General features: G+C 46.3%; 1 protein-coding gene across 1 annotated transcript; it reads left to right on the top strand.

Moving 5' to 3' along the window:
- Positions 1-1,671: 1,671 nt before the first annotated feature.
- On the top strand, positions 1,672-13,446 carry LOC125516442. The gene is made up of 6 exons (XM_048681882.1): positions 1,672-2,729; positions 3,129-3,531; positions 12,019-12,132; positions 12,315-12,407; positions 12,509-12,610; positions 13,066-13,446. Exons 1-6 carry the CDS (start codon positions 1,672-1,674, stop codon positions 13,444-13,446), a joined length of 2,151 nt encoding a protein of 716 aa, XP_048537839.1.
- The last annotated feature ends 2,695 nt before the right edge of the window (positions 13,447-16,141 follow it).

The raw sequence follows: 16,141 nt of genomic DNA, 5'->3' as shown, positions 1-16,141 counted from the left end.
TGGCTGACGAAGAAGACGACGGCGGTGACGACGATACGGGGCGCCCGGAGTTGCCTGGCTTGACGGAGAGGACGAGGAAGGTGGCGCGGAGCTTGTGGGCACGTCGGAGCGGCGAGGCCAGGGCGGTGGCTGCGGCTATGGCGAACGGCGGCGACGGCAGTGCTCGGGCGCGGGAGAAGAGCGAGGGGGAGAGACAGAGGGGAAGGGGATCGACTCGGGGAGAGAGTGGGAGAGGCTTGGGGGGTGCGTGGCGACGCGCGGGCGATCCAGGCGACGAGAGTGAGAAGCGGGAGGTGGCCGGCGCGTGCTCGCGCGCGTCGGGCACACACGCGCCTACCTCCTGGCAGGAGGTTGGCGACGACTAGCGTCGCCAGTCAGCTGGGCCGGCTAAAGGAGCTGGACCGCCAGCTGGGCTGCCAGGCAGGTAAGCACAGGTAAGCTTTCTGTTTTTTTTATTATTTATCTGACATTTGTTCTGACTTAGTAATAATACTAAATCAATTTATTTTATTCTGTAAATTTTTGTAGGGACTAGTTGGACCACTCCAAAGCCCCTCACCAAAATTCAGAATTATTGGACAATATTTTATATATAATAAAATATTTATCCAACGCAAATAATTACTGGATTAATTCCAAATGGCCAAAATAAATATCTATGAGCTCCTAATAATATTGGTTTGATTTTTTATCCCTGTCCAATATTTTCAGAGAGCAACATGAACATTTTCTTGGACCTTCACTAGTAGAAAAAGGGTCAAACGTGAAGCACATTAGTGCCGGTTTGTATTTGAGCCGGCACTAATGTATACATTAGTGCCGGGTCCAACGGCTAGCCGGGGCGCTTTCATTAGTACCGGTTCGTGGCGAACCTTTAGCACCGGTTCGTGCCACGAACCGGTACTAATGAGAGTGGTGGCAGGATGTTGTCAGACTGGGGCCCCTCCAGCCCCTTTAGTACCGGTTCTTCGCACAAACCGGTACTAAAGGTCGTCCTACATAAACCCTTCGCCCACCCGAGCACACTCTGTTCTTCCCCTTTCCCCTCTCCTCTCTGTTCTTCCCCTCTTCCTCTCGAGCTCATCACACATTTTGCCCAAAATTTGTCAAGATTTGAAGGCCCCCATCCATTCAAATGATCACAAAGGTTAGCAACTTTGTCCTTTCATCTCTCATTGCTAGATTAGCTCTTGCAATGCTTTATATAGTGATTAATTTGTGAGTTTAGTAATTTGGGAGGATATATATATATGTGTGCTAGTATTTGATTTATATGCAATTTTTTCTAGGAGGTATGTGAACCGGAAATTCTAACCGACCCTATTGTCGAGAGGTTAAATTTAGTTGAAAGAGAAAACGAGTACTTGAAAGAAAAATTGAAAAGAATTGAGGGGGAGAAGATGGAATTGGAGTTTCATGTTGCCGATGTCGTCGATGATCACAAGATCAAGATGGAGAAAATGCACTTGAAGATTAGAAAGATTAGAAAATATGCCATCGATAGTGAGGCTTGGTATCATTATGCTGTTGGATCCATTGTTACCTTAGTTGCGATCTTGATCGTATTTGTTGTTGCATTTAAATGCTTTAGCTAGAGAGTTATTTGTTTGTTGCATTTAAGTGTTGTATGAACTTGTATTAATTTGGTCTATTCAGTGTTGTGTAATGAAGATGAGCCGGCAATGGATGTACGATGATCGATGCTCTCCCCAGTTCATTGAGGGCGTGCATATTTTTCTGCTTGCGGTTGAGGCAAACAAGCGGGCGGATGGTTTTATGCCTTGTCCATGTGCTCGCTGTAAGAATGGTCACAATTACTCTACGTCAAGAACCATTCACGTCCACCTGTTTAAGTCCGGTTTCATGCCCCACTATAATGTTTGGACCAAGCACGGAGAAAGAGGGGTTATGATGGAAGACAATGAAGAAGAAGAGGACGACGACAGCTATCCTGGCCATGGGTTCCCTGAATACGATGATACAACAATGGGGCAAGAAGCTGAGCCAGTAATGCGGGAAGAAGCTGAGCTGGCAATGCGGGAAGAAGCTGAAGAAGAGGCATCATATGAGCCCGTTGATGATCTAGGTCGGGCCATTGCCGATGCAAAGAGAAACTGCGCAAGTGATTTGGAGAAGAAGAAGTTGCAGCGCATGTTAGAGGATCACAAAAAATTGCCGTACCCGAATTGCGTAGGTGACAAGAAAAAGCTGGGCACCACACTGGAATTGCTGCAATGGAAGGCAGAGAATGGTGTATCTGACAAGGGATTTGGAAAGTTGCTGGTAATGATAAAGGATATGCTTCCAAAGGACAACGAATTGCCCGAGAGTACGTACGAAGCAAAGAAGGCTGTCTGCCCTCTATGGTTAGAGGTGCAGAAGATACATGCATGCCCTAATGATTGCATCCTCTACCGCGGTGAGTACGAGGATTTGAACGCTTGCCCGGTATGTGGTGCATTGCGCTATAAGATCAGCCGCGATGACCCTGGTGATGTCGAGTGCCGGCACCCCAGGAAGAAGATTCCTGCCAAGGTGATGTGGTATGCTCCTATAATACCACGGTTGAAACATATGTTCCAAAACAAAGAGCATGCCAAGGTGATGCGATGGGACAGAGAAGACCGTAAGAAAGACGGAAAGTTGAGAGTACCCGCTGACGGGATGGAGTGGAGAAAAATCGAAAGAAAGTATGGGAAGGAGTTTGCAGATGACGCAAGGAGCGTATGGTTTGGTCTAAGCGCAGATGGCATTAATCCTTTTGGGGAGCAGAGCAGCAACCATAGCACCTGGCCTGTGACTCTATGTTTGTATAACCTTCCTCCTTGGTTGTGCATGAAGCGGAAGTTCATTATGATGCTAGTGCTCATCCAAGGCCCTAAGCAACCCGGCAACGACATTGATGTGTACCTAAGGCCATTAGTTGAAGAACTCTTACAACTGTGGAATGGAACAGGTGTACGTGCATGGGATGAGCACATGGGGGAAGAATTTGACCTAAAGGCGTTGCTGTTCGTGACCATCAATGATTGGCCTGATCTGAGTAACCTTTCAGGACAGACAAACAAGGGATACTGCGCATGCACGCACTGTTTGGACGATACCGGCAGTATATATTTGGCTAATAGGAATGTGTACCTGGGACATCGTCGATTTCTTCTGAGCAGGCATCCCGTAAGAAAGAAAGGCAAGCATTTCAAAGGTGAGGCGGATCACCCAACGAAGCCTCGCCACCGTACTGGTGCTGATGTACATGATATGGTCAAGGATTTGAAGGTGGTCTTTGGAAAGGGTCCTGGTGGACAACCTGTTCCGAATGACGCTAACGGACGCGCACCCATGTTGAAGAAGAAATCTATATTTTGGGACCTGCCCTATTGGAAAGACCTCGAGGTCCGCTCCGCAATCGACGTGATGCACGTGACGAAGAATCTTTGTGTGACCCTGTTTGGCTTCTTAGGCGTGTATGGGAAGACAAAAGATACACCTGAGGCACGGGAGGACCAGCAACGTATGCACGGAAAAGACGGCATACATCAGGGTCATGCAAGCTACGCTCTTACCAAAGAAGAGAAGGAAATCTTGTTTGAATGCCTGCTCAGTATTAAGGTACCGTCTGGCTTCTCGTCGAATATAAAGAGAATAATAAACATGGTAGAGAAAAAGTTCCAAAACCTAAAGTCTCATGACTGCCACGTGATTATGACGCAACTGCTTCCGGTTGCATTGAGGGGGCTTCTACCGGAAAACGTTCGATTAGCCATTGTGAAGCTATGTGCATTTCTCAATGCAATCTCTCAGAAGGTAATCGATCCAGAAATCATACCAAGGTTACAGAATGATTTGGTGCAATGTCTTGTCAGTTTCGAGTTGGTGTTCCCACCATCCTTCTTCAACATCATGACGCACGTCCTAGTTCACCTATGCGAAGAGATTAACGTTTTGGGTCCTGTATTTCTACACAATATGTTCCCCTTTGAGAGGTTCATGGGAGTCTTAAAGAAATATGTTCATAACCGTGCTAGGCCAGAAGGAAGCATCTCCAAGGGCCGTCAAAATGAGGAGGTCATTGAGTTTTGTATTGACTTTATTCCTGACCTTAAGCCGATTGGTGTTCCTGAATCGCGGCATAAGGGCAGACTGGATGGAAAAGGCATGCTAGGAGGGGAACAAATAATATGTATGGACGGACATTCTCTCACTGAAGCACACTTCACAGTTCTACAGAATTCCGCCTTGGTGGCTCCGTATATGGATGAACACAAGAATTTGCTACGCTCTAAACACCCGGAGCGGTCTGATGACTGGAGTACACGTGAACAAACCAGGAGTTTCGCCAGCTGGTTGCAAGCACGTACCATGCATGACACCTCTATTGAAGATGACCTGTACTTGCTGTCCCAGTTACCATCTTCAAATATAATGACTTTCAAAGGGTACGAGATAAATGGTAATACATTTTACACGATCGCCCAAGATAAGAAGAGCACCAACCAAAACAGTGGTGTCCGCTTTGATGCAGAAACCAAGACGGGAAAGGAAACATATTATGGTTATATACAGGACATATGGGAACTTGACTATCGACGTGGTTTGAAGGTCCCTTTGTTTCGGTGCAAATGGGTCAATATGACACGAGGCGGGGTAACGGAAGACCCGCAGTACGGAATGACAACAGTGGATCTCAACAATCTTGCGTATGCAGACGAACCATTCGTCCTAGCCAATGATGTGGCACAGGTTTTCTATGTGAAGGACATGTCTACCAAGCCAAGAAAAAGAAAAGATAAGGAAGCGAATGCATCGTACGATGAGCCAAAGCAGCACATAGTTCTTTCTGGGAAGAGAAACATCGTGGGAGTGGATGACAAGACAGACAAGTCAGAAGATTATGAAAAGTTTGATGAAATTGCTCCATTCACAGTGAATATTGACCCGAGCATCCCGTTAAATGATGAAGATTTTCCATGGTTACGGTGCAAAGGGACACACGCGAAGAAAAAGTTTCACACCCAAAGATCTGGGATGTGATCGGCTTTCACTAGCTATCATCACTTTCTTCTGTGTTTCGTACCCAGAAGGGAATCTCTGTAATAGTTAGGGTAGTTAATTATGTGTTTTGGCATTTGAAACGCGAAGAAATTTTACGTGCAAACAAATTCTTTCATGCCTTTACTGATTTTTAAAGTTAAGTTATTCACAAACTAGTGATTCACACTAATTTCAAATAATTCAAAATTTAAACTATTCAAATTTGAAAACTACGGCACTAACAAAAATGTTGTAATTTTTTGTACCTAAAGCAAAAATATTCACAAAGAAACTCTAAATACAAAAAACAACTCAAAAATAAATAAAGCAAAAAAAATAAAAAAAGCCCGCCTACTAGGCTAGAGCGGCCTGCATACGACTAGAAACCCAACCCGTTGTTGGGCCAGGATGCAGGCCCGCAAAGGCCCAGTAGGCCCACGAGGCAGCACAGCACAGGTAGGCCTAGAAGGCCTGCATTTGAGAGGAGCTTGAAGGAGCAGCCGCGGCTGGGTTTATAAACCAGTGCGGCTGCCCTTCGCTAGGCGAGGTGGGACTAAACTTTGCGCCCCTCGCCTGGCAGCGCACCCCCCTTTAGTACCGGTTCGTGGCACCAACCGGTACTAAAGGGGGGGCCTTTAGTACCGGTTGGAGCCACCAACCGGTACTAAAGGGGTCGCTTCCCGCCGCTTGGCCTGGCCAAAACAGGCCTTTAGTACCGGTTGGTGGCACCAACCGGTACTAAAGGTGTCCCCTATATAAGAAACACTTCGAAAATTTTCAGTTTCTCATCTCCCACTTCTCTCTGCCGCCGCCCCGTCCCGCGCCGTCGCCGCCCCTGTCGCGCCGTCCCCGTCGACTCCGCGACGCCCCCGTCCTCGTCGCGTCGTCCCCGTCGACTCCGCCGCACCGGCCCGTCGCCGTCCCGATCGCCGCACCGGCCCGTCGCCGATCCCCTCGCTTCGCCGTCGCCATCGCCTTTGGATCGACCTCGCCTCGCCGTCGCTGTCGCCTCGACCTTTCCCGCGCGCGCTGTGAGCCCCTCCCCCGGCCCCTCTCCTCCCTCCAATCGATCAAAGCCACACCGCGCGCCGGCGCCGACCGTAGCGCACACACACGCGCGCGCGCGCGCACACACACTACATGCACACACACACACACTACACACACACTACACGCGCACACACACACAATTTTTCTGTTCTTAGCTTTTAGTTTTTTCTGTTTTTCTGTTTTTCATACAAAGTTTTAGATGAATTAATTAATTAGATTAGATTAATGTCAAATGGTATATAGACATGTTAGTTATAATATATATAATGTCAAATGTTATAGAAATGTTAGTTATATAGAAATGTTAGAAATTTTGGAAATGTTAGTTTTAGCTAGCTAGATGAATTAGATTAATTTCAAATTGTTAGACGATGATCGATGTTTTTTTAGTTTCTTATATTTTTAGTTATAAAATTTAGAATTTGCATATATGAAATCATCACAATCCATCATTTAAAAAATGTTACTTTACTTTTGCGGCATATAGTATTTGTTGTCGACGATGCCCGGCCCGCATCCTCGCCGTCGACACGTCCGCGACGACGCCCAGCTGACCCATGTCTGGGACTGGGCTCCGCCGGGCTGGCACTGGGAGGTGCTGCCTGGAGGGGCACGCCGCTTGATGAGGAACCCGGCCCCGGGTCCCGTCGTCGACCCTGATCTCGTTTGGTGGCGTTCGCGTGGGCCAGTTTCGGTGCGGAGGGAGCCGGCCCCACCGGAGGTGGTACGTCGTCGTGTCAGGGAGGAGGACGAGCACGTCCATCGCTACATGGTTGGGTTAGAGGGCGGCAGGTTCTCCAATACCTGGCAGTTTCTTCAGGGATCTCACTTCAGCTATGATCCTGTGAGGGTTCCTTCTCTTTGGGTGTCCACCGCCTAGCCAGTGATGTACCATTTAATATTATATATTATTCGAGACGATGTATTCGAGATTAAATCTATTATTCGAGACGATGTATTCGAGATTATATCTATTATTCGAGACGATGTATTCGAGATTATATCTATTATTCGAGATTATACTAAATTGTTTTATATTTCTTTTGGCATAGTTAAATAAAAGCTATGGTGGACAATACCGACAGAGAGAGAGAACAGACCATGTTCGATATCATACGCGGGCCAGATGATGATCAGAATGAAGAAGATTTTGACGAGTCCGAATTTCTAAACAACACCGGAGAGGGTGATATGATATTCGATCGCGACGACCGAGAAGATGAAGTCATGAACTACGACGAAGAACATGTTGATCCTGAAACAACAAACACCGGCGAGGTATATATATTTATGTAAGCAGGAATCTGGTGATCATCGCATGTTTTAAATGAGTTGAAGATATATTAACGAATCGATCTTTCTTCTTTCAGCCATCCGGATCGAGCAAATCTTCAGGCAAAAGGACGAAACGAGGCCCGAGCAAAAAAGTTGAAGGAGGGCGTAAAGTACAATATCGAGGCATTCAAACCTAATGGCGAACCATTAGCGCCTAAGAAGATTGCGGACAAGTTCGTTCGTTAGTGTGCAGTTCTTGTGAAGGACCAACTCCCGATCTCCCTTCAAGAATGGAGAAAGCCAGCAAAGCCACGTCCAAATGTTACTTTTGTCGACGAGAATCAAAAAAACTGCTTTGGGATACTCTCATGGAACATTTCACCCTACCAGATCATTTCACAGAAGCAGATGTGCAGAAAGTCAGGGACGCTGCTTTTAGGAAGATGGCGGTTGCATTCAAGAACCACAAGAGAACGACATGGGAGAAGTACGTCAAGGGAGGAAGGAAGACTCCGGTATTCGAGGGGATACTAGAGAATCAAAGTGCTCATTGGGACGATTTCGTGAAATTCAAGGATTCAGAATTAGCTAAGGAACGGTCGAGAATAAACAAGAAGAATGCCGAAAAAAAGGATAAGTTCCATAAGCTGGGGCCAGGTGGCTACGCGGTGGCAATGCCTAAGTGGGATAAGTTTGAGAAATAGATGGAGGATGCAAGTGTCACTCCGGTTACTAAGAGCTGGCCCCCCAGGTGCAGGACTTGGTTCTATGTGCATGGGGGGGAGTTGGACCCAAAGACAGGCAATGTTTCGACGAAGGCATGTCTGAACGGAGCCGACGATGCGCTACTTGTTGCAATAGAAGAGGCTCGATCGGGGGTGTTCCAGCCCAACAGAGAGAACGACGAGCTTACGCGTGCCCTGGGAAATCCTGAACACCTGGGAAGAACACGAGGCAAGGGCGTTATTCCGTGGTATGAGGGGTTTTCGGACTGGAACGCCGACTACAGAACCCGTGCGAGAAATAAGATTGCGGAGGAGAAGAAGAGGAAGATGGAGGAGGAGCAGAGGAAGCGGAACTATGAACGCCTTCAAGTCCTAGAAGCAAGTCAAGCAGACTTGGCAATCAAATTCCAGCGGCAGCAGGAGCAGATCGACTCACTTAGCCAGCAAAGGGGGTCTCAGCAGCTGCTGCAGCTAGCGGATGATCCAGCATTGGATACCACCGCCCCATCCATGCCGAGAAGCAGTGTGGGTTCCGCCCCGTTTGACGCAATGCTGGATAGATACCCCGTGGATGATATTGCGGAGAACACTAACTGCGAGCTACACTTCAAAATTAAGAACATATCCTTGAAGGTGGCAGACGGTGTTGCTTATACAAATTCCCCCGATGCAACCTTCCATTGCAACCCGATTCCAGCAGGCTATGCTCGTGTCGTGGTTGATGAGGTGGTGGACCAATATTCGGGGCTAGAGCTTGACATTCCTGGAGGTGATGAGGAGCACACACTCGGAGATGCCAAACATCGTATCATCCTATGGAGAAAGGATTGCATCATTTTTCGAAGGCCACCGACACCGCGTCACCCGACTCCTCGTCGAAGTCCGCCACCAATTCAGCAGACTCCCGCTCCTCCAAGTCCACCAACGCGTGAGGCCACTCCTCCTCCTCCAAGTCCGGCAAAGTGTCAGGCCACTCCTCCTCCAAGTCCGACACAGCGTCAGACATCCACTCCTCCTCCAAGTCCGGCACAACCTCAGGCCACTCCTCCTCCAAGTCCGGCACAGTTTCAGGCCACTCCTCCTCGTCCAACTCAGCCCCGTTAGCCGTCTCCGCCGCCTCAGCAATCGCAGAAGAGACACCCCGCAGCTATGGTGCATAGCGGTACCAGTCGAGGTCATAGTACAGGAAGTACAGGCGTAGGCAAGCGATATGAATATGGTCCAAACCTCACTACTCCTCTTCCTGTGAGGGCTTATGACAGGACCGAGGAGCAAACCAATGCCATAGTGCGGGCAGAAGTCGACGCCCATTTTGGACCGAAACCGCCACCGCCGCCAAGGGAGAAAGTGCGTGTGGAAGTAATTGACCACTTCATTCGTATGGCTCAACCACCAGCTCCTAAGCCTGTTGACACAGACTATGAGCGCCACATCAGGAAGTTACATCGACAACGTCTACAGAAGGAGGCGAGCTCGAGCTCGAGCAAACAACAAGCAGCTGCCGAAAAATGCGGGAAAACCGTTGCCTAGCTGGGAGAACAGGCGGCGCAATCGATCCCCCCGCTTGTTGTGCCGCCAACAACACGTGACAGTACGCGCGCCCAATATTATTGTGACCAAACAGTTTACGTTCCCGAGGTGGGCGATGTGGTAATAACCCAGGAGCATATAATGCAGGCTGAAGAACTCAAGATCACTGTTGGACAACTCCTCGAGATCGAGGACATGCCTGTGATTACAGAGGAGGAAATAAAACGGAAATATGTCTGGGGCCAACCTTTGGTCGAGCCAGAAGATGTCAAGAAGCTCCCAACGAGAATGTATGAATTGCATCAATGGTACATGGACATTATCAAGAGATCCGATCGAGAGTCCCTCATGGTGTATGTCAAGAAGGATCATTACTACCATGAGAAAGCTGTGGCCGTTGAGTATTCTGAACTGTTTCAGTTATACAATCAAGATGCACTCGACAAATCTACCGTCAGTTGCTATTGTCTGTAAGTGATTTCTTTCTGTAATTTAAGTCTCAAGCTAGCTGTAGTGATCCTTTTGATCAATCATTACCTGCAATTATCCTCACTATATTCTTTTCTGTGGTATTATGCAGGATGAAGATGTATGAAATGAGAAAAGGTGGACGCTATGGCATTGGGTTCATTGACCCAAACACCGTTAATGAATACACATGGAAAATAAACAAGTATTATGAAAAGCAGGTAGAGGACAGCATGCTAGAGTTCTTGAAGCGCCTCAAATACAATGAAGATATACTACTTCCTTACAACTTCCAGTGAGTCACACTTTCTTGTACTACAAATTCTCTGTTTTTGCCTACTAGCTAGCTACATGTTTTTGCTTACATATGCCCGCTTAATTAAGACATGCAAACGTGTGTGCATGCAGATTTCACTGGATCTTGTGTATCATTAAAGTTGACGCCGGAACAGTTGAAATACTGGACTCGCTACTCAAAGCAAATAGTGACTACAACATCTTGTATGGGATAGTCAACAGGTAATTTCAATCATTATTAACTATATATCTCGGCCTATTTAGTTCGTCATTTCATGATATGAACTATTTAATAACCCCTTTATTCATTTTCTTTGTCGGCGGGCAGGGCTTGGGCAAGGTTCATCAGCGTCACGGAAGGCGAATGGAAACCACAGCTGAAATGGTTTCGACCCAAGGTAAGTAATTAAGTAGTACTAGCTAGCTAGCTAGCTGCCATCTCTTTAATTATCATGCTTGATTAATTATTATCTGATCAAATTAAATTCCATTCTCGTAATAAAGGCCCTGAAGCAGGCGCAGGGGACTGATCTGTGTGCATTCTGCATTTGCGAGAACATTCGCATGATGGTGTCCGAAAAGAGCAGATCTCAAAGACAGCAATGGGTACGCTTGTCAGAACACTATTCACAATTTTTACACCATTATCGATATCTAGTCACACAACTAATACACATGCATATTGATCTCCTTCTTAATAGTTCAAAGAGGTGCAGGACAAGCTCCTAGAAACGGAGCGCGTAGAAGCACTTCAAGAGGAAATAGCGGGATTTTTGCTCGACCAGGTCATAAATCCGAAGGGAGAATACTATTACCCGCTACCGCCCCCATCGACCAGGTCATGAACCACTTCCAATTGTCATCGTGCTCCAAAGGCACTAATTAGGCTAATGCCACTGGCTCCGAAGGCAACATGCATATGTAGGAGAAATTGTATATAGCTATACATGTGTGTATGTGTTAAATTAATATGGTGGTTTGTGAGACATTGATGATATATATATGATTGGTTCTACTAGAAATTCTATTTATATATATATATATATATATATATATATGCATAACGTGTACAATGTGTAGTACCGTAAAATACCAGCAAACGAAAAAGAATTAAAATGGAAAACACAAAATTAAATGAAAAAGAAATCATAAAACCAAAAACCCCAAACATTTTAGTACCGGTTGGTGTTACCAACCGGTACTAAAGGGCTCCCGGCCCCCGGAGCTGGCTCGTGCCACGTGGTTTCCCTTTAGCACCGGTTCGTGCTGAACCGGTACTAAAGGGGGGGGCCTTTAGTGCCGAAACTTTAGTGCCGGTTCCTAAACCGGCACTAAAGGGCCTTACGAACCGGTGCTATTGCCCGGTTCTGCACTAGTGCTTTTTGGAGCAAATTTTATCTAGGTCATTTCCAGAAATGATTCTGAGGGTTTCACAAATCCCCACATCAAATTTAAATGGAATTGAAACATGATGCAAGCATGAAGGGCTAGCCTAGGTCATACCAGAACTAGGGATGTGACAGAGAACTACATTGGGAAAGTTGTTGTAAGCTACTTGTTTCATAGTTAATGTGCTATCTATTTTCTGTTACACCTATGCATGATCACTAATATTGTTCCTACCTTGTTTCTGTCTTGGTAGGCAAATTTTGAGATGAACACGGACTCGGAGACCATCAAGACCTCGTGCAAAGATATTCTGCAGAAAAATTCAAAGAACAGACGCCATCAGATCAAGAAGAAGTATTTTGATACCGTAGCCGCAAATAAAGTCAGCATTAAGTCTCCGTGCCTGATCTGACGGATGGTGAATGGCAAGCTCTGGTGGAGATGTGGTCTACCCCAAGACACAAGGTTTGTCTCTGCTTTGTTTGATGCTTTATGTTCTGCACATGATATGCTAGTGCTAGATCATGCTGACAGTATGCTTTTTTGTAGGAAACCTGTGTGTCGAACAAGATGAATCGAGAAAAAGTCGTGTACAATCACAGAACTGGTTCCAGGCACTACACAGCACACATTTTTGCCACTGTGAGAACTCTTCTCTAGAGACCTTACCGTTTGATCCTCATTGAATAACATTTCTGATTCTTGCTGAATAACATTTTGATTTTTGTTGAAAAACATTTCAGAAAGAAGAGCGTAAGGGTGAGGAGCTGTCTGCGATTGACTTGTTTAAGGCCACCCACAACAGCAAGAAGCACGGGTTTTCGGAGCCAGTCAAGACTGCTATAGTAAGTCACTCCATGCTTTGCCCTGTTTGATTCACAGCCAGCTTTGATGCTTTGATGATTTGATGTTGTTTGATTCGGAGCCAGTCAAGAACACATGCTATGTTCCATGCTTTGATGTTGTTTGATAGTTCAACAAAGATATCAGAACTTGCTGTAGCTATTTGATGCATTTTTTATGATATGATGAAATTTGATCTGAATGTTAGTTTGATGATCGGCTCACTCGGGAAGCCATCTTATATAGAACCACCATTCTAGGCTTAATGAAGTGATCATATTGTTCCAATTGCATGTCTCCAGGTCACTAGTCATCATCTTCTTGTATAGATTTTGTGTGCTGGTTGTTACTTCAAATAATCCATTTGTGTGCTGGTTTGGTTTCTCTTGCTTGGTTTGGTTTGCAAAATGTGAAATAGATCTCCCACTAATGCCTATCATTTTCCTCCATATGCTAGCTTGAGATGGAAAAAATGAAGGACGCGCCGGTACCAGAAGGTGAAGAGCCAAAGTCTGCTGTTGAAATTGTCGAACAAGTCCTCAAGACCGAAGTCAAGCAAAGCACATTCCTCAGGAATGTTGGGCTCCAGTCATCTAGGAACAACTCCGGCAAAGCAACAACTGAAGTTGCTGCTCATGTTCGTGACCTTGAGCAGAAGCTGGAGAGGTCTGAGCTTCAAGCTGAAGTGATGCAAGAAGAATTGGCGGCAATCAAGATGAAGGCGGAAGAATCTGAAGCTGCACGCGACAAGGAACTTGAGCTGCTGCGCAAGAAGTCTCAAGAGCAGGAAGAGCAGTTAGCCCACTTGATGGCTCTCTTTGGAGCTAAGGCAGTTTGATGGTCTTGAACCTTTGCATTTGTCTTTGAACTTGATGTGAAGTTATGTCGTAGTAGTCGTGAACTTATGTGGATCTGGTAGTGTTTTGCATCTGGTAGTGTTTGTTGCATTTTGCACTTGGTAGTGTTTTGCATCTGGTAGTGTTTTGCACCTGGCTGTTTTATGCCTTGTGGATCACTTATTGGATCTTGTGAACCTGGGCCTGTTTATAGTTATGTGGATCTTGTGAACCTGGGCTTGTGGATCATTTTCTGAAGTCATGCAAAATATGAACCTGGGCTCTAAAAAGGCCGAGGCCCAAACAAGAATTAGACTAAAAAGGCTTGGGCCTAAAAAAAGAAATGACTGTAAGAATTTTAACAAAAGTGCCATAACAGAAAATAAAAAGGCCAAGGCCCAAATTCGAACTAGACTAAAAAGGCTGTGGCCCAAAACAATAGTGGAATATAAAAAAATCATCAGAAAAAGGCTCCATTCCCAGAAAATAAAAGGCCAAATTATTGGGCCAGGCCCATGCAGATAAGCAAAATAAAGAGAAAAAAAATTAAATGGGCTGAATTATTGGGCTTGGCCCATCAAGACGGCTGAAATGGACCGGGCTGATTCTATTTTACGACCTTTTCATTTGGTCGTAAGTCTGCCACGTCAGCTTGCCACGGTGGATCTGACGTGGTGTGGTCGGATTGCTAGTGACCAAAACAGTTGGTCGTTAAATCTACGACCTTTTTTTTGGTCATAAACGTTTGCGACCATTCCAGAAGAAAGGTCGCTATAGTCAGTTTATGACGGCCAGCTTTTGACCTTATGTTTTTGGTCACAAAAAGGTCACAAATGGAAATTTGTGACCATTCAGTGACCAATAGTGGTGGTCACAAGTTGACATATTTCTTGTAGTGTAGACGCACAGTTCGGGACCCCCTACCCGAGATCTGCCGGTTTTGACACCGACGGCTGGGTTTTGCTCTGAAGACTCCATGCCTATGGCGGAAGGAGCTCATCAACCTTCCGAACTGGACGCCTCCTCCTCCTCCGGCGAGTAAGGGCACTCCGCCTCCTCCTCCGGTGAGTGATCAGGGCACTCAGCCTCCTTCTCTGGCACGTGACGGCACTCCTCCGCCTGCGCCAGCGCGCCTGAGCAGCCAGCCTCCTCCTTCTCCACCTCGTCAGCAAGGGCGGAAGAGACCCGCCGCCGCTCCGGCTGCTCCGGCGCATCGTAGTCCTTCTCCTCCGCATCGTAAGCAAGGAAAGAAGACAGCCGCAGCCGCTCCGTCTGCTCTGCCGGTGTCTAGCAGTACAGCCAGAGGCGGGAGGCAATACAGATTTGGTCCTTCTCTCAACACTCTAGAGAAGTTACCATACGAGAGGACCCCGGAGGAGAACGTGAAGATCGCGCAAGCCGAAGTGACGAACTTCTTCCAAGGGGTGAAAGCAAAGAAACATCCACCTCCGGAGGAGAAGGTAGATCCGGTGAAAGCGAAGCGCACTCTGGCTGCCCTGACAAAACCACCAAAGTCTCCGCCGAAAGGCAACTATGAGCGCATTATTGCAAAGACATTTGTCAAAGCGGAGCGGTCGGGAAGTACTGTCAGTGATCAAAGGATAAAAGAACGACGAGCTGGAAAAAAAAATTCCCAGCTCGGCGAACAAGCGAACCAATCGTGCCCCCCGCTCAAGGTGTCTAGCGACATCGTCGCTAATGATCTGAGGATGGTCCCCAGTTATAGCAATCTTGGAGATTACCTGCCCGACGATGTACATTATGATTTCTTGGAGGTGGAGGAACACAAATACGAGTGCGGGAAGCCTCTCGTCGAAGATGAAAGATCTCTAACAATGATGATGCGAAGATTCCATGATTGGTACATGAAAACCTGCAGAGAGTCTAGGGGAGGAATACTTTGACGCTGAGAGTTAGAGAGGAGCATGACCTCGTTGGAATTGAACTGTTGAATGTTCCATTTGAGGAGTTCTTCCAGTTTTTCAATCAAAAGGCCCTCGATAAAGCAACGGTCACTTGCTACTGTCTGTAAGTAGTACTACTTCTGTCATTAAGTCTCTCTATATAGGTCAGCTCTTTCATTGCATGTATTTATAATTATCCTCACTATATTATGCAGATTGAAGATCACCTAATTGAAAGAGAAGACAAATCGGTCATATTGGGTTCATTAACACAAATCTCATAGATGCAACTGAGGTTAAATATCGTGCCGAAGATACCGAGACCAACTTGCTCTGATCGTTGGTAATAAATGAAAACAAAGATATAATACTCTTTCCTTAGAACTTCAAGTGAGTGTTACTGTCTTGTGCATATTTGGTTTCCCTTATTAGTCCAGGTTATAGTAATGTAATTGATGATTTATGCATGCGTGCGCAGCTTCCACTTTATTCTCCTAGAGATTAAGCTTGAGCAGGGACTAGTAACCGTCTTAGACTCGAGACGAAAAGATCCCCAGGACTATACGGACATGACTCAAATGCTCGAGAAGTAAGTTAAATCGATCATTATCCACCATATCAGCAACTTTGTTCATTTCCTGATATCAAGTAATTGTTTTCTTTGTCTGGCAGGGTTTGGAGAAAATTCACCAAAAAAGCTCCGGGACTGCCGAAGAAGCTGCAATTTAGACACCCGAAAGTAAGTACTATAGTAACATGTTCCGCGCATCTCCTAGTGATTCAAGCGCTAGTT

The sequence above is a fragment of the Triticum urartu genome, chromosome 6 (assembly GCF_003073215.2).
Source record: "Triticum urartu cultivar G1812 chromosome 6, Tu2.1, whole genome shotgun sequence".
Taxonomy (NCBI): Eukaryota; Viridiplantae; Streptophyta; class Magnoliopsida; order Poales; family Poaceae; genus Triticum; species Triticum urartu.
This window is presented reverse-complemented; position numbering and strand designations above follow the sequence as displayed.

What these genes read in the sequence shown, in the direction of transcription:
- LOC125516442 (XM_048681882.1), top strand. Translation starts at nt 1,672, where the DNA reads ATGAGCCGGCAATGGATGTACGATGATCGATGCTCTCCCCAGTTCATT. An exon ending in GTATGCACGGAAAAGACGGC is followed by an intron (nt 3,532 to 12,018) that starts ATACATCAGGGT and finishes CTGTCTTGGTAG; the next exon opens with GCAAATTTTGAGATGAACAC. An exon ending in AGAAGAAGTATTTTGATACC is followed by an intron (nt 12,133 to 12,314) that starts GTAGCCGCAAAT and finishes GCTTTTTTGTAG; the next exon opens with GAAACCTGTGTGTCGAACAA.